We start from the raw sequence: 24,731 nt of genomic DNA on the forward strand, positions 1-24,731 counted from the left end.
TCACTGGCTGTCTCGCCTGACTGTCCGGTCGAGGGGCGGAGCCTCGCCCCCAGTCCTCTTCCACCGCCGCCTCTGTTTATCCACTGGCCATTGGCCCCAGGGACTGCCAGTCGGCTCTGGGGACGGCCTCCAACTTGAAGTTCCATCCTAACTCTGCACCTATTGGCAAATATAAGGTTACTTTCTCCTGATTGGGCAAGAAACTGTCAGTAAGCCTAAGGAAAGAACCAATGGGAGGGACGGGGTGTGTCTCGCCCCACCCTACCTCTGAGCAGGTAGGACTCATTACTCTCCCCTTCCCCCTACCGGTCCAACAGGTGAGTCAGGGGGCGCCATGGGAAAGGACAGATGCCTTCACAGGCCAGACAACTCAGCGTCAGGTATGATGCTTCTCTGGGCTTATTCACTGTTGCCACAAAGTCGTAATAACATATTTGCACAGCATTTCATAGACTCTTTGTTGGGTTGGGTTTTTTCCCCAAAGATGGAATGCCCATGAGATTTAGAATTAAAACGCCAGGGTTTGGGTTTTGCCACTTAGTAGTTGTTTCATCTTAGACAAGTTACTTCATCTTTCATCCTGTTTCTCCTCATCTGTAAAATGGGTATATTAGCTATATCTCTCACACGGTTGTGTGTGGGGATGAAATGAAGTAAAGTTTGTGAAAAATCACTGTGACAACTGCTAAATGCTAGAATTTAAATAACTGATATGGAGGGGTTTTTTTTCATTCTCATGACAATTCTGAAAAATCATTAGGGCATCAAAATGATTCTCATTTCAAAGATGAGGAAACTGAGGTTCAGAGAGGTCACAAACCTAGAAAATGGCATGTTCGAAGCTAGAACTAGAACTCCTCCTAATTTCAAGGCCCACCAAACCACATGTTCTCCTGGTGGAATAATAGCATAGACATAAAAGGTCAAAGCATTTATGGGGTGGGGCCAGGAAAGGCAAAAACAAATATTTTGGGGTAGAGACAAAAGAGCAATGATTTGGAGAAAATCATTTGTAAACATCGTTGGTAAAAAAATCAGGCAGCAGATCTAAAGGAAAACAACACTGGCGTAAAAGAAAATGAGGCAGTGGGCCTCTCATTAGAGGAAGAGTCTGAGTTAGTTACCTGAAAGAACTTCCCAATAGGCAGGTTAAGAAGACAAGGTTGTTTCCTTTGTGTGGTTGATGGACTGAGTGTCTGCTGTACAACATGCCAAAGTCTTACAGACATTCATTCAGCAACACTCAAGTATTGAGCACCAACTGTATGCTAGGCACTGGGTTAGACCCAGATGACATGGAAAGTCAAAATGATCCCAACCCTCAAAGGACTCCCAAAGGGCTAAGTGTAAGCAGGTCACCTTAGCCACTCCGTGTGGGAAGCTTGGGGGAGTGTTGTTAAGGAAAGAGTCCTTCCTCTGAAAAGCTTTATAGCCCCAAAGCTAGCACACAGGATGGGCTGGGCAAAGGTACCCCAGCAGCATCCTTGACCACTTTCCCCACCAGAGAAAGGAATAGTGGCTAAACAGTCTCACTTCAGAGGATGGTGCCATCCAAGAAGTCTTTCAGAAGGGGGCCAGGGAGACATCAACATTCCCAACCAGTTCTCATCCCACATGCCAGGACCACTGCCCTTTCCTTTGTTTCCCTTACTACCCCTCCTCCAGTTTTCTCAGAATCTTTCTTCCTCCCTTATCCCTGCCCTATCCACCTGCTTGCCACCCTACACAGTGCAGTGGCCAGTCCCCTGCTTAGGACACTCTCCTAGGCTGCTGCCACCACCACGGTTTCACTTCCTCCCTCTCCCACACCCCATCTTCCCCTGGCTCCCCCACCCCCCACCGCCCTGCACACTGACACACACACCTCCCAGACCCAAGACTGGCTTAACTCCTTCCTTTTTCCCAACTTCAGCATACAGGCAGGGTAGGGCGGGTTGACTGCAGAGGGCTGGGTGGAGAAGCCTGAGTGGGGTGAAGGGGCAGAAATAAGGCTTCCGAATAAAGTGTGTGTGTCTCCCCAGAATGCTTCATGCCTGTCAGCCTGGAACGTGCTGCAACACGTTCAGAGCTCAGCGCTAGGGCTGGGAATGGGTGGAGGCACCACCCCAGCATCGGGAAGGACTGGGATGAGAGCAGAGCAAGGAACTTTCTGTGCATTTACTAAGCACCAGGCATGGGGGGCACAGAAAGAATCAGAAAAATGTTTACTATAATCAGCTGTCTATATGGGGGATGTGATCTCATGGAGTGAGGAGGTGCCTCGAGATAAGGAGTCAGAATGAGTCTCTATGGCCACAGTCTCCTCTGTAGCTTGAACTTGAAGGAAAGGCCACAAGGCCATCTTACCCAGTCCCCTGCCTCCAAGTCTTGAAAGGCAGGGATTTCTGTTTGCCAGATCCCCAGAAAAGGAGATTCTCCAGCCTCCCTGGTATGAATACCTTTGTCTCCTTATTCTAACACTGGTGAGTTGCTTCTGATGTTTTGCCTCAATTCATATTTCTGCAGTTTAAACTCATTTCTCTTGCCCAAAGCTCAGTGGAAGCAGAGTCCTTGGGCCGCCAAAAACACATCTGGCTCATTCAACCTTGCAGCTTTCGGAGGCCTCAGACCAAAGAAGGAAAGAGCACCAAGTGGCCTATCCCAAGTTGCCACAGAGACAGAAGTTGCTGGCAAAGAGGGGTCAGATGAGGGACTGGTGGGAGGGAGGGTAGTTGGTGAGGGGGGGAGACACTATTGGGAGGGGTGCGGTGAATAACAGCCAGTGGCCTCCCCCACTCATCTGTTTCCCTGGTTCTCCACGAACCTCTGGGCCATATAAGGATGTGGAAGAGATTCTGTTCTCTATTCAAACTCAACCTTTTTCCTGTGGGGGCCCCTTCCCCAGACAGAGACAGAGATGTAGGTCTGCACAAGTCACACACACACACAGCCTCCATGCCCACGCCTCAGGGATATACACTCAAGGGCACAGATTCAGATACACAAATGCCAGCCCTGTCAGCTCTTTCCCCAACACACACACACACACACACACATTCTCTCCTCTTGCGCCTAAGGTAGCCTCAGGAATGGCCGTTTCTATCAGGAAAGACGGGAGAGCAGACGGGTTGCTAAACTTCAGGCTGACCATGATCCCTCTTCATCACACAGCAGCTCTCCCTGGCGTTACAGCTGCAAGGAGAGCAGACAACTGGACTGTCCCTGTGGCAGGCTGCAGTCAAAGGCAATGCAAAACCAAGAGGCATCTTGAGCATGGGCTTTCTCTCAGCAAGGGGAGAGCCATTTATAGACTGGGGGGGGGGGGCTTCTGCCCTGGCTCCTGCCCTTTGGAAGGCCCCCCTTGCTGGTGCTGGGGTTGCACCTTCCACACATGGCCAGGAGGACAAGCCTACACAGAGTTCATACCTTTCCCCTTCGAGACCACATTCTGGGTACCGGCTACTCTGGAATTCCTTGCTCAGCACTGATGGACAGCGGCACCACACACTGTATGTGCACACTTAGGCAAAGGGTGGCAAGGGGCAGTTATGGGGGAGGGATGGACACATCACAGCCTTGCAAGCTGGAATATCTACACGCATGTGCTGGAGGCCCTCTGTGGTGTGGGGGGAGCCAGGGCGTGAAGGAAAGGGGAGATGGCCCAAGGACTGGGGCCAGGGGACAGTTATTCCCAGAATGCCATGTTCTGAGAAGGAGTCAGTAGTCTCAGTTCCATCCTAGCCCTTCGGTTAATTGTGGAGGTATACTTGTCAAGGTATATCTTAGTAACAGTTTGTTAGCTTGATCCCTAAGTTATTTAGATCTATGTATATGAGCCTCCATTTATACTCCTGCCCCTGCCCTCGGTGTTGGGGTGGGAGGACTTGCTCAAAGTGACCCCTGAACCAGGAGAGGACATTGGCTGCTGCAGAAGGGCCTCTGGGCTCCCAAACTCTTCTGGGGGGAAGGGACACAGGCATCCCCCAGAGCAGGAGCAGGAGCAGGAGCAGGAACAGGAGCAGGAGCAGGAGCAGGAGCAGGAGCAGGGTAGGTACCGGACCCTGGGGTAGGAGTGCTCCCGCCTGTTTTCTGCCCTTTGTCTAGGAGAGGAGCCTGGGGGCTAGAGGCTGCCCAGGGCCTGGGTCTGGTCTTTTGGTGTGTGCCCAGCCAGGGCAAGGGGGGTGAGCTCTTAATTATAGAGGTAGCTCCAGTGACACTTCACAGCAAGATGTGTGGGTGGGGATAGAATGTCAAAGGGAAAACAGGGAGACAAGAAAACAGAGATAGGAGAGGCTAGAAATAGCACAGGCCTGGATGAGATACCAGGGGCTGGAGGTGGTGGAGGGAGCGGCTAGAGGAAGGTCAAGACCTCTCCAGAGGTCTATCGGGGTTTGCCCTCCCTTTCCCTCCCACCCCCCCATCCCCCCACCCCCCAAGGTGCAATTCCAGGACTTCTGGAGCCCAACAGGGTGGGCTGCAAACATTAGGATTGTATTCTGATCCTGGGACTCCCTGGCTCTCTGAGCATCCCCTCCCCCTCCTGAGTGATTGAGTGGGGAGAGGGGTGGGGGAGGTCTAGCCACCTGAGTCACACCCCTTCCAGCTTCTGGCCAGGGCAACTCCACACACCGGCTGACACAGCTAGAGCCCCACCCACCCTGCCAGCCTGCCTGCCCCTCCCTCTCCCACAAACCAGGAGATGCCTGCCCTGACAGGTGCCCTCCCCACAGAGAGGCCATCCCTCCCTTCTGAGAAAACACACACACACACACACACACACACACATACACACACACACACACACAGATGGCAGGAATTTCTTTTTTCCCTCACCTGTTGAGAATCCTTGGGAAGAAAAAGAAGTAATAGTCTGATCAGAGCCTCCTTCCTGGTATATATGGGGAAACTGAGACTGGAGTCAGGAGATGAATGAACTTCCCTAAAATCACACCAGCAGATTCCTATCAGGGCTGGGACTTGAAGCTTTGTCTCCTGCCCACCAGCTCTCCACTCCAGCTCTCCTCAGAGGTCTAAATCTGTAACCTCCCTTTACTTCCTTTAAACCCTCTAAAGCCCAAGAGGGCACCTCCCAGAGCCACAGCCATCAATTATGCAAAGAGACCCTTCCCCCAGCTCCCAGGCCCTCTCCAGCTCCCTTGGTGGAAACTGGAGTTAGGACTTCGAGCCCCCTGGCCATGTACATTAATCCCCGGTCCCATCCCTTGGCCACCAGGGAATTTGAGAGTTGAGATCCTTGAATATTTCATCAGCACTTCAGCCTCAGTTCAAGAAGCAGCCAACGTACAGTTCATGGATAATTTATGGCCCCAGCAGAGAACCTGGAAGTCATGAAGGGGAGGGGCAGAGAGCGTGGGGGTGGGTGAAGGCTGGACCCAGCTGTGAGGAGGGTGCTGGAGAGAAGCCAGCTCCATCCAAAGTGTGAGAGCAGTTGGGTGGGGAGACCAGAGATATTTCCATTTTTGAGAATACCAAGGTATTTAAAACAAACAAACAAACAAGCAGGGTTATCAAAATAATTGTGCTAAAGGTTAAAGTCATACGACAAGCATTTTTTTACTTCATTCCTGTCTGTCCCTGTGTCTATAACTTGGTGCATAACTTCATTTGGAGATAATGAAAAATATTAACGGGAAGTCCCCTGTGGCTGTGAGGCTCCCAACACCCACCCAGGCCGGGGAGAAAAGCCAGACTCCCCACTTAAAGCAGCCGGACCTCGATTCTTCCCAGCCTCCTCCTCCAGGAAGGCCATGAGGATTTAGCCAAGTGGTGAAGGGAAAAGGAAGGAATCTCCAGCGGCCACCTCTTACTTTGCTCCAGGAACATAACATCGCACTCTTCTAAAATGAAAGATGGAAAAGGTGACCAGAAATGGCAAATGTCAAGTTCTCTTGGCCTCTTCTTTCAGAGTGGCTTCCCTTGGTGAGTCCTTTCACAGGTTAGTGGATCAAGTACATGTGTGCCTGTGTGCGCCTATGTGTGCCTCTGTGTGTGGGGGGGGGGAGGTGTAAATGAGCAGGTATATCCTCCCCTTACCTCAGTTTCCCCACCTGAGTCATGGGCATGAGAGATGCTCCCACACCAGGGGCTGTTTGGGGGACAAAACAGATGCTATCCAGGCACCCTGGCACCAGGTGGGTCCCTCGCTGGCATTAATTATGAGGTGATGTGTCCACAGGTTGGCCTTGGGTTTGGCCTGAGGATGACTGGAGTGGGTGGCCCCAGCCCCTAGCACACTCCCATCTAATCCCCAGTCATCTTGGAGCTGGATCCTGGAAAGGGAGCTGGGCTGGATTGCACCAGCCTACCTTAGAGTGAGCCCTGGCCTTGGGGGCCCAATCTAGCCTCTCTGGGCCTCAGTTTCCCCGTCTATGAAACTGGGGGCATCCACCAGAGCTGACCTTGGAGAGAAGTGGGGAAGCTGTGGAGGGCTTGGGCCTTGTGGCTGCCTGGACTTCCCGTCAGGTTATGCAGTTGGCCCCAGTGCCAACTGGACACAGCCTTCTGACACAGGAAGGTGTCATTCTTTGTCCCCAGGGGATCCTGCTCTCCCAGAAAAGGGGAACAAGAGGGTAAGACTTCAACAACTATTTCTCAAACCTAAGAGGGGAATTTCTTCCATTGAAATTTACTGGAATTTTGGGGAAGGCCATGGGACTCCTCCCACCTCACTTGACCATCACGTCTCAGGATTCAAGAATAGGCTAGTCTAAGTGACTCCGGCAAGTCTGTCCCCAGGCGCCCTAACATCCAGCCCAGTCTCAGGGAGCTTACACAGGGGCAGGAATGGCTCTGGGATCAGGCCTGAGGGAGGGTCCCTGACTGCTGCCTCGTCTACCCTCCCTCCCTCCCTCCCTCCCTCCCTCCCTCCCTCCCTCCCTCCCTCCCTCCCTCTCCCTCCCTCCCTCTCTCCCTTCTGGAAGTGAGCTGTGACAATGTGGGCCTTTTGTTTCCACATCTGGCCCTCACCTTCCTCTGTTTGGCCCCTGCTGACAGCCTAAAGGGACAAAGACAACACCAGAGACCAGGGTGGCATTCTCATCTTTCTCCCCCCTGTCTGATTTGAGGAGAAAAGGCTCAAACCCAGCTCAGCCACCCGGCCTTGAGGAACCTTGGACAAGCCGCTTCTCATGGCGCAGCCTCACCTGTGGCCGAGGGGCATTGATATCTACATTGCAAGACTGTTTTGAGTGTTATAAAGAACCTGCCAAGTGTCAGGCACATAGTAGGTATTCAATACACTGTAGTAGTGATGCTTTACGTAGGATAGGGTCTTTCTGGGTCCAGGACACCTCTGTGGCATCTGAGTCTGGCCCCCACTGTGTGAGGTCTCCATCCCCAGCGCCCTTTGGGCCATCACTAACCTTCTACCCATTTTCTACAGATGCTATGACTGATGAGGTGCTGGGTGGGGTGCTGGGGGTGGGGTAAGGAGACAGATGTGGAGGAGGCAAGGGCGTCTGGGCTGGGTGGGGTTGGGAGAATGGGCTGGAGGGCCCCAGAGGGCCCACGCTGGGACTTGCTGGGACTCCGTCTCACCGGTTTGGGGAGCTAGCCCAGCACTGGGGAGAGGCTGGCATTAGGGAAAGGCAGGAGGGGTTGGTGCTGCCTGGGAAAGAGGAGCTGAGCATGGCACACCAGCTGGAAAGGCTTGGGCTGATGGTCTGTCTGGGGGATCGGTGCCTAGAAAGGGGCCAGACTTCTGCTCCCAGGGGATACCCTACACACACACACACACACACACACACACACACACACACACATACACACACACACTCTGCCTCATTACCACATACTCAGAAATGCTACTATCAGATGCACACTTGGACACACACATCAACATACTTCTAAAACTGCAACCCCTCTGTTCTCTCCATCATTTTACCCAGTTCTATTTTTCCATCTTATTTATCTTTTTTTCCTTTAATCCTCACCAGAGGATTTTTTTCCATTGCTTTTCAGAGAGTGTGGAAGGGAGAGAGAGAGAGAAACATTGATGTGAGAGAGACACATCGATCGGCAGGGATCAAGCCTGCAAACAAGGTATATGCCTTTGGCCGGAATCAAACCCAGGACCCTTCAGTCCAAGGGCCAATGCTTTAACCACTAAGCCAAACCAGCTAGGGCTATCTAATAATTTATTATTATTTATAACATTTAGTGTTTACTGCCTGTCTCCCCACTGGAATGCAAGCTCCACCAGGGCAGGGTGCTTGGTCTGCTTTGCCCACTAGTATATGCTCATCACCAGCGTGCCCTCCGTATGTTCTGAGGGAGTGAATCAGAGTCACAAATGCACAGGGACACATGTGCAGAGACACGTTGTCACCCACAACATTGCCATGGATGGACACTGTGACCCACGCACACACTCACACCCAGCCTTGCATATCCACACAACGGAAAGCATACAGACCTTCGCACTCCTGCACTTTCAGATTCACACCCACCTTTCAGATTCCAAGGCTCCTAATCACACAGGCAGGCTCCAGCACATCCCTGCTCCCCACCCGCTGAAGTGCCAGCCCCAGAGGGCAGCCCCTCCCAGCAACAAGGGGCAGAGCCTCGGTGGAAGCAGACAACACAGCAGCTTGAAAGGGGTGGGGTTGGGCTGGGCCACCCTGGCACCTGGGCGCTCTCAGGAGACACCACCACTACAGACTCACCTATGGGAGGGAGTGAGGGAGGGAGTTTAATGAGGTCACCTTCGCCCTTGACCCCACCCATCTGTGCTCCAGACTCAGACTCTGGCCTTCCCACCATCATCAGCACCAAGGACCTAGGAAAGGGGTGTGGGGAGGGGTAGGGAGTTCTCCTGGGCACAGAGATGGGCGGGGCCCAGGCCAGGTCACCTGGCACTTCTGGGGAAAGTAGGGGTGTGGAAAGTGAGAACTCAGCTTCCCAGCTCCAGTTCCACCCTACAGTAAGAGAGAAGGCTCCTCCATCACCCTGCTCCTAGGAGGCCAGAAACATGGGGAGTGAGGCATAATTGTCACCTGGCAGGCCCTGGCCCATGGTCCCTTCCTAAAGACACCCCTTTGGCCCCCGCTTCCCCATTGTGGAACACAGAGGGGACACGGGTGAGTCACAGGGCTGGGTGATAGCCACCAGACACCACTCTCACCCCCACATCTCCAGATTCTCTGCCCCCTAGAGCCCATGCAAGATTGGGCAAGACAGTCTGGCAGTCCCACTACCACCATGAAGTCTCGTTATCCAATGGTATCCCTAGGGCTCCTCTGGCTGCTTAGATGGGGCCCCAATCTTGGCCGTGTCATGGAGAATGGGCAGAGCGGGCAGGGCATGCTCACTCTGACTCCAAGGAACCTGAGTCAGTGTCTGGGAAGTAAAAACCGGGAGTAAATGTCCATGGCCCCTTCCCCTCACTTGCCACATTCCCAGGGGAAGCCATGCTGAACCGGGAAAACACAGGACATCCCATCTTAGGTATCTGAAACCACCATCTTCCCAGGATTCAGGGCAGAACTGTGTCCTCACGCCCTCTGGCGGCGGATTGCAATGACATGCTGCAGCTCCTCAGGGTCACAAACTCCCAGGGTCCACAGAAGCCAGACTGTGCCTCCTCACCACCTCCTCCACCTCCCTATTTACAGATAGGGGGAGACGGGCGCAGGGAGGGAGGGAAGGACCTGCACGCTCACCACACAGCCCAGGGGAGACTGGACCCCAGGCCCTGTAATTCATTCAACAAGAAACATTTATTGAGCCCCCATGGCCGGTGTGCCAGGAACTGCTGGACTCCTGGTCCAGTACTCTTCATGATGCCAGCTGCCCCCCTGCTGTCTCTGAAATTCAGGCTGAGACTCCAACTAGGAGAAGCTGGAATCTTCTCCAGGGGGAGAGCACTGGGAGGAGGGCAGGCTGTTAGCAGCTGCAGTGCCACCATCCTGTGGTCCAGAGGCCCAGTGAGGAGGCAGGAGGGGCCCCAAGAGCAGCACTCATGTGTGGGACAGGATGGGGCCTGGTCAGCTATGTCCATTTTACATTTTTAATAAATAGTTCTTGCTGCTGTCCAGGCTGCTAAGGGTGGTCCCATTGGACCCAGGCTTCCCAAGCTCTTGAGAGGTGCAGGGGTGGCTCTCTTCTCATGCTAGTTCAGGCTCTGGCTCTGCAAAGAAAAGGAGAGAGCACTGGGGTGAGCTCCCCACCCACTCCCAACACGTCTGGGTGCTGTCCTGCGGTGAGGTTGGGAAGGCAGAAGTGAGGCGCCCCAGGAATAGGTCTCAGCTGGCCCCTGCTCCCAGGAAGGATGCCACCCCAAAAAGGGGTTGCCAATAGGCTGGAAGGCCCCAGAGGAGGGAGTCTCAGCATCCAACATACATATTCCTCTCTGCCTCTGTAACCCAATGCCTAGATCCATCTGTCCCCAACCTCCATCTCAGGCTGCATCCCCACCCCTCTACCATGGCTCAAGTCACTGACCAGCTTCAGCCTCGTCACCCTTGGCGTCCGGCTCCTGCCAACAGTCAGCATAGATGCCCTCCTCGTAGTCGCCCTCCCCCTCAAACTCAGCATCAGATGGGTGGTCCTTGGGCTCCAAGGGCGGTTCTGTCTCCTCCAGTTCCATCTAGAGCAGAGTTGGGGGAGAAACCAGATCACAGAAGGCACAAACCTGGATCAGCTCCCATCCTGGCCAAGGGGCCCTCCCACCCTATCTGTCTCAAGATCTCACACAGGAACCGTATGAGGGTTTCTCTGACAAAGTCCTATTTCCAAGCCACCCCCTTCCTGAACTGGTACCTGGGGCTCCACCAGCACAGATTCAGTGTTAGCATAAGCATCCCTCTCCCCACAGCCCACCTTTTAAGTATAAATACCCCTAAAGTACTGCTAGTCTGTGCATAATGTCTGCTCACGCTATTCCCAGCCGGGAACACTTTTACTCCCCGTGCCTGGATAGCTCTTGTTTATCCCTCCAATGACAGGCATCAGCTCCAAGATGCAGCGCTTGATATGACCCTGGCTGGGTCAGGAGTCCTCTGGTACCTGGTGCCCGTGCTGACCTCTCCCACAAGGAGAGGAGTTTTGTGCCTCCCCCTGCTGCTGGAGAAAAGGACTGTGCCTCTCATAATTCACCCCAGCCCCAAACACGGTATCTGGCAAACAGCACACAACACATAGCAGTATTAAAATGGCTACCACTTGCTGAGCACCTACTACGTGCCAGCTCTATACAAAGTGCTTTACAAACTTGAGCTCATTTAATTCTCACTACAAGGTATGAGATGGGCATTAGTCTCCCCACTCAATGAAGGAAGAAATGAAAGTTTGAGGGTTACCTAGAACTTGCCTGGAGGTGGCCCATCTGGGAAGTGGTGGAGCCAAGTCTGACTAGCACCAACCTGGATGCTACAAGTGTAGACCTGGCCCCCATGTTCAATGAGGGAGCATGGTGCTCAAAAGAAGGAGGGGGCAGATAAAGAAGCACTGAGCAGGGACCCCTAAGAGAATTCTCACTCTCAAACCCTCATTCAGGGTCAATGTCACACGCCATGGACCGTTCTTACTGCGGTCCTGCATTCTTCAGTCCTTTCACTGGTTCATTCGAACTCAGTTTCTGAGAGCCAGCTTTGTCGTCCCAGGCACTGTGGGAGAGCTGGGAATAACCTGCCCCCCCCCCCTTTCTGGAGCACAACCCTCTAGGAGGGTGGCTGGAGAAGGGGCAGAGGGTGGGAGGGATCAGGATTGCAAATAAGTCCAGGTCCAGGGAGGCGCGGAGGGCCAGAGCTGGCATTGCAAGCCTGGAAGACAGAACCAGGGCATGCAGCAGGGCTTCCTGGAGGAGGTGCCACCTGAGCTGGGCCCAGGAGAAGCACAATTCAAATTCAGACATATGGAGAAGGGGGCATGAGAACATTGAGCAGAGAGAGAAGGGCAGGTGTAGATAAGGGACAGGAGAATCTCTCCTGCTTCACAACAGCTGACTGCTGGGAGCTGGGACTGAGCTTTCGCAAAGTGGCCCAAAGAAGAAGACCAAGGGGTCTCCATCACCACCCAGCCCCGGAGGGCAGGGGGCCACTTACCTCATCATCGGACTGCAGCAGGTACATGTGCGCGAACTCCAGCAGCTCCCGCAGCTCAGCTGTCTGATTGTGGTAGAGCATGGCCTCCTGGAAGGAGGGAAGGAAAGTGAGGTGAGCTGGACCCTGCTGCCAGATGGTGGAGGAACCAGAGCTCCTAGGATGTGGGTCCTCTGGCCTTTTTCCAGCTCAAGGAGCCTGGAACAGGTATCAGCTCACATGCTGATTGAAAAAATTGAAGCTGTTTGGAGTGCTGGGTTAAGGAGGATTCTGAGGGCTCAGTGAGAAAGAGTGCCTCAATTGATTAGCAATGTCTGCCACTGACAAGGAAATAGCACCACGTGCCCCATATTTGCCAGTGTTGCCCTAGACTCCCAAGGAGTTTCTCAGTTGGTCCAGGCCGGGAGGTCCCTGGGGGAGAAGGCCAGCAATGTGGATGACGAGGGTGGGGAAGGGAGCAGGCAGGAACCAACAGCTATTTTTATACCCCCCACACCCCAGGATATGCCAGCAAGGTAGGTAGTGCCATCCCCATTTTGCAGGTGAGCAACAGAATCAGAAAAGGTCAGCAGTGTTCCCAGGACCACAAAGGTGGGTTTGAACCCAGGACGACAACCACAACCCATATTTTTTCTTTTCACTTCCCATCCTGCCTTCCCAGGGAGCCAGAATTTTTTATCAAACCCCACGGTCCCGAGAGCGCCTCAGAAGGCGATGCCCACCTCCCGGGGCTGGAAGTCCTCCTCCTCCAGGCCCCAGCGAGCCCGGTGGAAGCGGTAATACACCAGGTTCTGCTGCATGACACTGTCCTCAGGGTCGAAGAGCATGTAGCTGGCGGCGCTGCGGGCGGCCTGACGTGCGTCGTTCACTGCAGACAGAAGAGGAGTGAGAGCAGCCCTGGCACTCCCCACTTTTAGGGATGACCCCCACCTCACCCACCCCTTTCTCCCCATTCAGTCCAGTGCCCCTGCCTCCCTAGCCATCTTCCAGAATACCTCTGGGTGTCTCACCCACCCAACCATAATGCAAGCCAGGATGTATTGGGCACTTACTGTGTGCCAGGCCATTTAAGACTCAACATCATTGTCATCCCCATTTTACAGGTAAGAAATGCAAGGCACAGAGGGGTTAGGTAAACTGGTCAAGCTCACGCAGCTGGAGAATTGTCACTGGGGAATTAGAGGCCAGTGGCGGTCCTCAACCTCCTATCCAACCGGACCTATGAAGGGTCTCTTGGCCCCTTGGTCCTCAGGCCCTCCACTCCAACTCCAGCCTCTGTCTGAATCTTGGCATCTCTGCATTGCAGGAACCCTGAGATTGTTCATCCCAGCCCTCCCTATGGCCAGGATCTCCCTCAAACGAGGAAAGCCTTAAGTTTTGGGTTTTTTTTTTAAGATTTTAAAAAATTGATTTTTAGAGAGAGAGGAAGGGAGAGGGAGAGAGAGAAAGAGAAACATTGTGAGATGTGAGAGCAAAACATTTATTGGCTGGCTGCCTCCTGCATACCCCCTACTGGGGATCAAACTGGCAACCTTTTGGTACACAGAATGTCAACCAATCATCTGAGCCACACTGGCCAGGGCTCTGGTGCTACTTTTTAAAATATCTATATATCTTTATTGATTTCAGAGAAAGGAAGGGAGAGGGAGAGAGAGATAGAAACATCAATGATGAGAGTCTTTGACTGGCTGCCTCCTGCATGCCCCCTAGTGGGGATCAAGCCAGCAACCTGAGCATGTGCCCTGACCAGGAAACCAACCCCCATCTCCTGGATCCTAGGTTGATGCTCAACCGCTGAGCCCCGGGGCCAGGCTGATGCTACTTTTTATTAGCTATGTGACTAACGGCCCCTTGCCCTCCATGAGCCTCTGTTTCCTCATCTGAAAAATGGGTCCAGTAATGTCAGGGGGTTGGTGAGAGGATGAAGTGAGATAAACAGATGTGGCAGGGCTTTGTAAACTTTCAAGTGCTGTGCAATTGTTGGCTATCTAGTCATTTACTCAAGAGGCCCTGGAATCCTCCCGAGGCTGCTCTCTGTTCTCTTCCACAAGCCTCACCTGCCACCCCACATTGTCCTCCCAATTGCCCAGGGGCCTGAATTCTGAGGATTGGCTTCCCCTGACTCTGTGATGCCCCCAGTACAGTGCTCTCCGCTCCCCACCCCCTAAGCCCACCAGGAGACTCACATTTGTAGTAGGCAAACTGCAGGTAGTGATACATGGTGGCCACGAACTTCTCCACGAAGTAGCCACCCACGTTGGGGGTCAAGTTGGCCTCACAGTCCACCTTGCACTGCAGGGATTCTGCAAAGATATCTGGGGGATGGGAAGCAGTGGTGAGAAGCTGGTGGTGTGCTGAACAGCTCCGTTCCTCAGATGGGGCGATGGAGATGACTTTAGTCCCAGCTCTGCCTGCAGAGGCTGTTGCAATCACCTGAGATGTGGTAGATAGGATGAGAATGCTGAGGGCAGGGCTGACTTACCACCCACAGCTCTGCTCTCTGGGAGAGTGGCAGGTGAGGTTTGGAAGCGGGACTGATGCCCAGATTCAAAAGCTCAGGACAGCCCTTTCTGCCCTGCATTGAGGGACTCCTGCAGTTAGGGACTCCCAGACTAGGTGTGATTTCTGGCCACAAAATGCTTTTGGTACATATGTGCTGGGCTATTTCCCATCTCAGTTGGGCACCTTTCACCTGTATTGACCTCTCCCTGGAGAGCCTGTGAACCCAACCTCCCCAGATCCTTTAGGGATGTCACTGCCTCTCTCCACTGATGCCCAGCACCTTAGACACTCCAGACTGCAGCCCTTTTGCACCCAGTGGCAGGGGACCTATTACCCTGTCTGTCTCTCTCAGCCGACTGCACACTCCACACTCCCAGGGGCGGGATTACACCTGACTCCTGACTACCTCCCAAGCACTAAGTAGGTGCTCCATAAATGTGTTAAGGGGCCTGAGTTGTTCTGGGAAGCAGAGCTCAGTGGTGGCCGGGAAGGATGCCCCATGGGTTTGGGCAGGGGTACCTGCTATGGCAGGGTAGAAGTCCTTGAAGTCCACCTGCTCGTGGGCCCCCTCGCAGCCAGCCAGACAGCGGGCAAAGATAGCCAGGTACTCGGCCAGGGCCCGCTCCATGTCCTCTGTGCTGCTGCGGAAATCCCCGCTATTGTAGAGCTTCACCGCCCGGAGGAACACGGCCTGGAGCGGAGCGTGGTGGGGGATCAGGGAAACCCCCACCACGCTCCCCTCCTCCACAAGTCCTTTGGGGGGATTAGGGAGGAGCTTCAGGGACAGCCCTTCCCCGCCACCCCACCTCATAGGGCTGCGCCTCCAAGTCGGTGAGTGGCTCCTCGGCCGCATCCAGCAGCCCCCGGTAGTAGTTGAGATACTTGGTGGTTAGCTCGTGCTTGGGGTTCTTCTGGAGGAAGGTGTAGGCCGCGGCCAAGGCCTTCTCCAGCCGGTTAGCCTGCGGGGTGGGGACAGAGTGGGTCAGTAGGGCCAGGGCCCGCTGCTCTGAGCCCACAAGAGGGCTTGGGGATCAATGACAGCAATCGCTCCTCCGTAACCGGCCAGAAACCCGACGCCGCTGGGAGCGACGAGCCCCGCAGGGCCCGGGGGCGGGAGCGCACCTTGAACTGCGCGTAGTGCAGGTACTGGTAAGGCAGTCGGCTCTGGAAGTCGCGCAGCAGCTGGCGCGGCGGGTAGGGTACCTGGAAGGCGGGCAGCGTCCTCTTGCAGCGCCGCAAGCAGGCGGCGCGCTCCAGGACGTGGCCGAAGAGCTGCAGCTCACGGGCCCACTCGTCGCTCTGCCCGCCGTCGTGGCCGGGCGTGGGCCCGAGGGCCGAGGCGGCGGGCGGCGCGGGCCCGCTGCAGTTAGAGTGGCAGAAGGCCTCGCTGTCCCGCAGCAGCCGGTGCAGCCGCAGCGCCGCTTCCAGGTAGCGCGCGCTCTCGCGCCAGCTCTCGGCCTCGTACTGCTCCAGCGCGTGCCCGTAGGCCGTGGCCAGCGGCATCAGGTCCTCGGGCGGGAAGCCCCGGAAACTGTACTTCTCGTACTGCGCCTCGGAGCTGCCCAGCAGCAGCCACAGCAGCACCCAGGCCGCCCGCCCCATACCCCCGCGGCGCCTGCCCGCCGGCTCTCCCCGCGCAGCGAGGTTCCAGGCCAGGCCTGCGGGCGAGCAGGCGGGGTAGGGGCCGGCCCGGCGTGCCCGCTGGGTCTTAACGCCGTGCTCCGTGCAGGCAGGCGGGACGTGGCCTAGGTCAGGTTCCCGGAGGGGCAGAGAACTGCGTCTCCCCTCTTTTCGGAGGGCGCAATGGTGTCCTGAGTCCCCTACGTTGGCCTAGATCCCTGTCCTTAGGCTTACCCTCGACAAACGGGGGGACGCTTCCCGCAAGGATGGAGAGCCCAAAAAGCTCCTCCCCACCTTAAGATTGTAACATTGAGGGAAGTGCCACCTCCCTCTATTCTGCCCTAGCCCTAGGTCCTGGTTTTCCGTCCATCACAGCGCCCCTTCTGTACATGCCCCACCCCGAGTCCTGAAGGGGTCGCTCCAATATTCTCCCAACCCGCGCAGGGGAGGTGCACACCTGGTTTTACCCTGCACACCCTCCACTCTCCCCACCTCCTCCTACTGGATTTTCTTTCGTCAGAAAGTCCTTCCGACCGTCCAGCTTTTGCAGGACAACGTAGCTTCTCGTCCCTGGCTAGAGAGGCCGTCCCTGGGACCGTAGGGATGGGGGTAGCACTGAGATATCCTCAGATTCTTAAGCCTCGCCAGTCTCCTGAAGAGGCTTTTGATTTGGGAATGCCAGCGAAAGAAGCGAGGGATGCCTCAGCCCGGCTTTAGGACCCTGGGGGCTCCGGAGGGGAAAAAAAAACACTGAACTTTTTTTTTTTTTTGGTCTGGAGTCAGCTCGGACTTCTCATCTTTCTGGAGCCTCCCTCCCCTGCTAGGCCCCAGTTCTCTTAGCCCCGGGTGGGGGAAGAGGGGAGAATCTGGAGTTCTTTGTGGTGCATTCCTTGGGCTCAAACACTCTCAGCCTGGCCCCCTCCTCCTATTCCACCGCGGACCCCGCCCGCCGGCTCCGTCTCCCCAGCCCCCATTCCACGTGGACCAGCCTGGGCGGGGGTGGGGAAGGAAGACAGGAAGAGGGGGAGCTAACATAGGGAGAAGGGGGGCGGCGGAGGAGATTTGTGGTGGCTCTTCTCTCCTTCGCCCTCACTGCCGGCCATCCCAGCTCCAGGCACCATGTTCCTCGAGAGCTCCCCCAGCCACACCCTCCTCCGACCCCTGCTGCTGCAGATGTTGATGCTAATGCACGCCGTGGGGAGGGGGCTGGGCCGCGCCAGCCCGGCCGGGGGCCCCCTGGAAGACGTGGTCATCGAGAGGTACCACATCCCCAGGGCCTGCCCCAGGGAAGTACAGATGGGGGATTACGTGCGCTACCACTACAACGGCACTTTCGAGGATGGCAAGAAGTTTGACTCGAGGTAATGGGTTGGGTGGCCCCAGACTCACCACTGCTCTACCCTGAGCTGGGGCCAGGCCCTTGGTTCCCTTGGTACCCTTTTAAGGTCCCTTGGTTCCCTTGGTACCCTTTTAAGCTGTGTCTGCATTCTGGTACTTACTCCTTGATTCCCTAATCCCAAAAACAGCACCTTGGGTGGGGGGCCTCCCAGACATCCATCTCCCCAAAGAGATATCCTCTGCTCTCAATTTCAAACCTTTGCCTCTCCAAGAACCCCGGTTTCTTTCATACAAGCTCCTCATACTCCCCAAAGTGTGTGATAACCAAATGAACCGCTCTATTTACCAGTCCTTTATTTAGAAACAGGAGGAGGGGGATGTTCTTGTCCACAGTGTTGGAAGAGCATGGTCCCTGACGCATGTAAATCCTCTGGTGGTCTCAGCTGGGTACCCCTACATTCCCACCCACCCTGACTCCCTTTCAGGTTCCAGCCCCAGGTTTCAGCACCTTTGTTATTAGAAAAGAGGGAGTAGAACTTTCTTCTGGAGTTACCAGTAGCCAGTGGTAAAGCAGCCTGCATCATAATTAGATAGGATGAATCTGGGCGTGTAGGGACCCTGTTTGTCTACGTGTCACAGGGTCCTGTCACAGGGTCAGACCTGCCATCCTGGGCTCCTCAGAGGATTTTTATACCTCCCTCTCCGGGTCTACCTGCACCCCCACCTCCCTCCATCTTGTTAGCTCTAGCAGGCCAGTGCTGCCGCCCATCTTGCCAGCCTTAGAGTTTGAGAGACCAGCTTCTGCTCTGGTCCTGGCCTTGGGTCTGCTCTGGCAAGTCCACTTCTGTTGGTAGGGGCAGGGCAGGGCTGCATGTCAACCTTGGTTAAACCTTAGGGCTCAGTGATACACAACCCCCCCCCCACACACACCCCAAGAAGTCAGTTATCTTAGACCCTTCCCCAAAACACACAACTCGTCCCACAGGAAATCAGTGGCCGTGGCTTTGAGGACAGGCAGTATATTGGGTAAGAACACGAACTCCAGAGCCCAAGACCCTGGGTTCAAATTCAGACTGTGACCATGGAAAAGAAATTTTGCCTCTTGAAGCTTCACTTTCTTTAATTTGAAAAATAGAGATTAAAAACAGTCTGAAAAAACTGAGTCCCTACTTCCTAAGGCTGATAGTAGGACTCAAACATGATGATGAATGAAAGTGGCCTTGACACAGTGCCTGGAAGTCCGAAAAGGTTCAGTACTTATTAGCCTTGACTCTGGGGAGGACCAGATGCCCTGATGATGTTTAACTGGTGCTTGGGCCCTCACAACAGCACTGTGAGGGAAGCAGGTCAGTCGTAAAACCAGCTCAGGGGGAAAAATGAGGTATAGGCAGTAGCCAGGAGTACAGTCCTGAGCCCTTGATCGCTGGGAGTGGGGGAGGGGTGGGGCTTTGGGGGATGACTTCCCTGGTGGGGACTCTGGGAGCCAGGCTGGGCCCAGTTTATGCAGCACTGAGCCTGGAAAACTCATAATCCATGGCCCCCTTAAGTCAATCTTTCAGCCTCTCTTAACTTCTGAAAACTTAAATTAAAACTAACTAAAAACAAATAAAAGCCATGGCAGTTTTAGAATAGGCTCTTTCAGAACTGAAAACCAATCCTATCCCCCATCAGCTCTGCTTCCCCTTCCTTTCCTCCTTAGCTAGGCCATGGTGCAGAGGCACAAACAGGGGCTTTGGAGTTACGCACACTACTTATTAACTGTGACCTTGAATAAGTCACTTGGTCTCTCAAGTCTGTTTTTCCCATAAGAAAAATGAAAACAATGTCTCAACTTTTTCTCATTAAAAAAAAGGAACAATAATGCTCACTTCACAGGGACAAGAATTAAATAAGATCAAGAATGTACACTGCCAAGCAGTTAATCAGCATATCCTAACAGCTCAATAAATGTTCCCCTTCCCTCCAGGAAGCACTTAGCACTCCTTTGCTGTCAACAGATAATTGCAGCAGACAGGCCTGCAGACAGTCCTATCCCAGGGCTATAAAAGCCCCTAAACTCCCCGGGGACTTCCTTTTTGTGACAGCCTAGCCTCTTAAGTTGGGGGTCATGGCTGACCTGGGAGGGAGGTAAGGAGCATGTGGATCTACACCTGTGTAGAGAGAGGGGGATTGTATGTGCATGTGTATGTGCGTATGCACCTATGCATGTACCATGGGCAGAGGGAAACACCTGTGTACACCTGAATCCACTGTACCCCATCTGTCCTCCCTGTCCCCCAGCTATGACCGCAGCACCTTGGTGGCCATCGTGGTGGGTGTGGGGCGTCTCATCACTGGCATGGACCGAGGCCTCATGGGCATGTGTGTCAACGAGCGGAGACGCCTCATTGTGCCGCCCCACCTGGGCTATGGCAGCATTGGTGTGGGTGAGAAGGGCTGGGGCACGGGCATGGGGATGGAGGAGACTAGGAGGTAGAATCAAGGACCCCAGAGCCAAAAAACTGAAGCTTAGAAAGGGAGAGTGGCTTGCCCAAGGTCAACTGCTTACACAGTATGAATAGTGGCAGGTCTGGGACTAGAGTTTCTATTTCCTGCCCCTGGGATGGGAAGAAGGGAAATAACTGGTCCTGGGTGGGATCATAGTTTGACTAGAAGAAGGGAAACTAGTGAGGTGGAGGGGGAGGCCAAGCAGGATGCTCAGCCCTCCACTCCACCCCCACCTTGGGGGCTGCATCAAACATGAGCTCCTGCTGCGTGGCCCTCACAGCGGGGCTAATTCCCCCGGATGCCACCCTCTACTTCGACGTGGTCCTGCTGGATGTGTGGAACAAGGCAGACACAGTGCAGGTGAGCACCTTGCTGCGCCCGCCCCACTGCCCCCGCATGGTCCAGGACAGCGACTTTGTCCGTTACCACTACAATGGCACACTGCTAGATGGCACCGCCTTCGATACCAGGTAAGGACTGGAGGGAGCCCTGGGGTCCTGGGGACAGTGGCATGGAGGGTGTCCAAGGTCCATCCTCTCCCTCCTTCAGCAGCATCACCTCTACTTCATTCTCTGCAGCTACAGTAAGGGCGGCACTTATGACACCTACGTGGGCTCTGGCTGGCTGATCAAGGGCATGGACCAGGGGCTGCTGGGCATGTGTCCTGGAGAGAGAAGGAAGATCATCATCCCTCCATTCCTGGCCTATGGCGAGAAAGGCTATGGTAAGGGCAGGCGAGGACTCGGGGATTCTCCAGAAGTGGCTGCCACATATGGTTGCTCAGGTTGTGTACTGCACAAGGCACCCAGCCAGGGAAGCAAGTGGGAGTGAAATCTAGCCCTTGGTGATCATCTCATTAAGAAGGGGTGCTTTATTCTGATTCACACAAAGCTTCATTACGGGCTGGTGGGTGGCTCAGGGAAAACCCAGCTCGGGCCTCACAGGGGGAGCAAGAAAACAGGGCTGCTGGGGGCAAAGGAAGGGCTCTGGAGAGCAGGGTTAGCACCTTTTTCAGGGTTCTCACAGAGGCCTTCCTGAGTCTAGAAGGAGCCTGGGTTTGCTCTCCACCTGTATGGTTCAAGCCTATCCCTTCCCCAGGGACTGTGATCCCCCCGCAGGCCTCCCTGGTCTTCCATGTCCTACTAATCGACGTCCACAACCCGAAGGACACTGTCCAGCTGGAGACGCTGGAGCTACCACCTGGCTGTGTCCGGAGAGCCGTGGCCGGGGATTTCATGCGTTACCACTACAATGGCTCGCTTATGGATGGCACCCTCTTCGATTCCAGGTCAGGGGGTCCTGAGGAGGGAGGGGCTGGGGGAAGGCAAGAAGCTGGGGTCACCTAGGCAGCAGCTGGGGGTGGCTCTGAGCTGCCTGCAAGGGCAGAGACCCCTCTGACTCCCTTGCTGGCCTCCCCACCTTTTACTGCAGCTACTCCCGCAACCACACGTACAATACCTATGTGGGACAGGGTTACATCATCCCAGGGATGGACCAGGGGCTGCAGGGCTCCTGCATGGGGGAGCGCCGGAGAATCACCATCCCCCCCCACCTCGCCTATGGGGAGAATGGGACTGGTAGGTCTGTTGTACCTCAGTTCCTCTCCTGAACCCCTCACTGACCTTCCTCTGCTCTGCCCCTCTCATCACAAAAACCGGTCATCCACTCAATTCCTGCCACATGGACTCCATCCTTTACTCCAGGACAGTCCCCCCTACTTCTCTTCCATCCTGGAGAAGTGATCCTGAGTTTGGGGGGGGGGGGTGGTTATGGAAAGAATTAGCATAGCCCTAGGAAGCAGAGACCTGGATTTGAGGAAGCCTTAGCGTCCTCACCAATAAAATGGGACTAATCACTGTGATCAGCCAGGTAAGTTACTGGGAGGTTGCAAGATGGTGTAAAGGACTTTCTAAATGGCAGGTCCCTCCCTCCCTTGCCCCCTAAAAGAACTGATTCTGTAGACAAACATCCCATCCCGTCCCGTCCCGTCCCGTCCCGTCCCGTCCCGTCCCGTCCCGTCCCGTCCCGTCCCATCCCATCCCATCCCATTCTCGTTTGAAACCCCAGGGTGGTTTCTTGGAGACCTTGAGTGGCCCCTCCTAGACTCCAAGCTGATCCACTCTCCCATTCTGGTCCCAGGAGACAAGATCCCTGGCTCAGCTGTGCTGATATTTGACGTCCACATCATCGACTTCCACAACCCTGCGGATCCAGTGGAAATCAAGACACTGTCTCGGCCCCCTGAGACCTGCAACGAGACCACCAAGCCTGGGGACTTTGTCCGCTACCACTACAACTGCTCTCTGCTGGATGGCACCAGGCTCTTCTCCTCGTGGGTCTGGGGCAGGGCCAGGGCTGGGCAGGTGGGTGGGCCCAGGTGAGGGGAGTCCTCCTCATAGCACCCCCTTCTCTATAAGTTCCCATCTATGGAAAGCATTAGAGGCAGAAAGGGGAAGAAGGTAAAGCTAGCAGTAGGGGAGCTGAGCCCTCGAGGCCACACTTTAGGGTCAATGGCAAGATGAGAAGGGTGTCATCTCTGAGCCATTGGACCCTGCACTCTGTGGTGTGGGGTGGGCATCAATGGGATGTGAACTGCTGTGGGACAAGGAAGGGCACTGACCTGGAAATCTGCTCTTCCCCCAGGCATGACTACGGGGCCCCCCAGGAGGCAACCCTGGGGGCCAACAAGGTGATCGAAGGCCTGGACACAGGCCTGCAGGGCATGTGTGTGGGAGAGAGGCGGCAGCTCGTGGTCCCCCCGCACCTGGCACATGGAGAGAGTGGGGGTGAGGAGCAGAGACTGGTCTGATCCACCCCCTTGGCCCCTTTCGGATGGTTCTATAAACATCCCATGTCCCACTCTCGAGCCCCCAAGAGGGGTAGCTGAGACCTGCGAGCTGGGGAACACACTGGGCAGGCTGCAATGCCAGGCCCAGACCCTGGTCTGATTAGGACTCTTTCCTTCTCTTCTCCCTCCCTCCAGCCCGAGGGGTTCCTGGCAGTGCTGTGCTGCTGTTTGAGGTGGAGCTGGTATCCCGGGAGGAGGGGCTGCCAGAAGGCTACCTGTTTGTGTGGCACCAGGACCCTCCCGCCAACCTGTTTGAAGACCTGGACCTCAACAAAGATGGCGAGGTCCTCCCAGAGGAGGTGGGTGAGGAGTTCAATCCTTATAACCATTCCTGCACTCTCACCTTGCATGGTGGCACCTAGCAAGAACATGGTACATGTTCCACCATCCTGTCTGCGCTCGTGTTCCTGCCCCTCTGCTGGGTCCCTGTGCCTTAGGTTCCTTTTCCCTGCCTTCTCTCCTGGCACCCATGAGCCCTGGCCCTGCTCAGGATCCCAGCACCAGTTCCTCTCCTCTCAGTCCTCACTGGCTGGCCTCCTCTGGTCCACCCAAAGCTGCTTGGGCAAGACCCTCACGCCCACCCTCCCCTGGCCCTCTTCTTCCCCAGTTCTCCACCTTCATCAAGGCTCAAGTCAGTGAGGGCAAAGGACGCCTCATGCCAGGGCAGGACTCAGAGAAAACCATAGGGGACATGTTCCAGAACCAGGACCGCAACCAGGATGGCAAAATCACCATCGAGGAGCTCAAGCTGAAGTCTGACGAGGACCAGGAGCGGGTTCATGAGGAGCTCTGAGAGCACAGCTTGGGCCTGGGCCCAACACCAACGCCCACTTCTGGGGGACAGTGGGCACTGGGGTTGACTTCCAACAGTCACCCACCCCTCTGCTGGGATGAGGTCTGAGCGCATCTGAAAAGTGGTCAGAGGAGATAACTCTGGTCTTCTCACCAACCCAAGTGTAAAATCCACAGCACAGACCTCTACTTGGTTTTTCTCTTCCAACCCCACACTGCTTCCATACAAGTTTGGGAGTTACAAAGGCAATCAGGAGATTGATGGAGTCTGGGGTTGGATGGGGCCATTGCTGGCCCCTCACCCACGCCTCCACATCACTGCTGAGCATGGCCAAGCTCATCATTTCTTTATTTCCCCAAACTTCCCTGTTTGTACTTTTCCTCACCATCCCCAATTTTGCCCCACTTCCTAATGTCAGCTCCTAGGACCATGGGCCAGGGCTGGAAGAACCCCCCCTTCCTCCCACAGCTCTGGCTGGCTCCAAAGAAAGGGGGCAGCTCCAGGAGAGCAGTCCTACCACACCTATACCCCACTCACCCGTCGTGTGCCCCCTTGCTGCTGGGGTACCCTCAGGGAACTGCAGGTCAGGGCTGGGTTTTGTGTCACCTTTCATCCCTAAAGAAGGCTGCCTTTTCTAAGGGACTGGGGAGGAAGAAAGTAAAAGGGCAGGGGTGAGGAAACCTACTTAGATGGGTCATAGAGCTATGAAATGAAATCCTTGGTTTGGAGCTGAGATAAACTTGGAAGGGCTCACTGGGGACTGAGGGGTGAAGGGAGTGGGCAGAGCTCTGCACACTCAAGGCTACACTAGTGTCAGATCTCTTTCTCCTTTGTGACAAATAAAAGACTAAACCAGAGGCCCCAGGAAGTGGTCTTTCATTCGGGGGAGGCCCTTAGACCCAAAGATTGAGAAGAAAGGGTAACAAAGCAGGATGTCTCCATACCTGTGAGCTCAAGACAGGTCCCTAGGTCTTGGTCTCCTCCTGGAGCTTCCTGCCTCCCTGAGATCCAACCCAGGGGCCCTAGTCCTGGAAAGAGAGCCCTGGTCTGCCAGAGGGAATAGAGGAGTGGGGCCTACAGGGGAGGTGCGGAGAGATGATCCTTG

At 55.0% G+C, this 24,731-nt stretch overlaps 2 protein-coding genes across 3 annotated transcripts; one reads left to right on the forward strand and one right to left on the reverse strand.

Annotated features, from left to right (window-relative positions):
* Window positions 1-9,697: 9,697 nt before the first annotated feature.
* Window positions 9,698-16,561, reverse strand: P3H4 (prolyl 3-hydroxylase family member 4 (inactive)). The gene is made up of 8 exons (XM_081161237.1): window positions 15,663-16,561; window positions 15,347-15,499; window positions 15,060-15,231; window positions 14,225-14,353; window positions 12,761-12,906; window positions 12,042-12,128; window positions 10,441-10,585; window positions 9,698-10,126 (listed from the first exon to the last, which is right to left on the reverse strand). Exons 1-8 carry the CDS (start codon window positions 16,140-16,142, stop codon window positions 10,104-10,106), a joined length of 1,335 nt encoding a protein of 444 aa, XP_081017363.1. The 5' UTR covers window positions 16,143-16,561; the 3' UTR covers window positions 9,698-10,103.
* On the forward strand, window positions 15,509-24,483 carry FKBP10 (FKBP prolyl isomerase 10). 2 transcript variants are annotated; one of them, XM_081161236.1, is made up of 11 exons: window positions 15,509-15,683; window positions 17,269-17,521; window positions 19,779-19,924; window positions 20,266-20,455; window positions 20,564-20,709; window positions 21,084-21,273; window positions 21,417-21,562; window positions 22,125-22,317; window positions 22,629-22,771; window positions 22,969-23,132; window positions 23,441-24,483. In XM_081161236.1, the coding sequence occupies exons 2-11, from the start codon at window positions 17,280-17,282 to the stop codon at window positions 23,624-23,626; spliced, it is 1,746 nt and encodes a 581-aa protein (XP_081017362.1). In that variant the 5' UTR covers window positions 15,509-15,683; window positions 17,269-17,279; the 3' UTR covers window positions 23,627-24,483. The 2 variants fall into 2 exon arrangements, with proteins under 2 accessions (XP_081017362.1, XP_081017361.1); XM_081161235.1 differs by lacking the exon at window positions 15,509-15,683 and having other exon boundaries at window positions 16,931-17,521.
* Window positions 24,484-24,731: the final 248 nt, after the last annotated feature.

Source organism: Miniopterus schreibersii, assembly GCF_964146895.1.
Source record: "Miniopterus schreibersii genome assembly, chromosome: 16".
Classification (NCBI taxonomy): domain Eukaryota; kingdom Metazoa; phylum Chordata; class Mammalia; order Chiroptera; family Miniopteridae; genus Miniopterus; species Miniopterus schreibersii.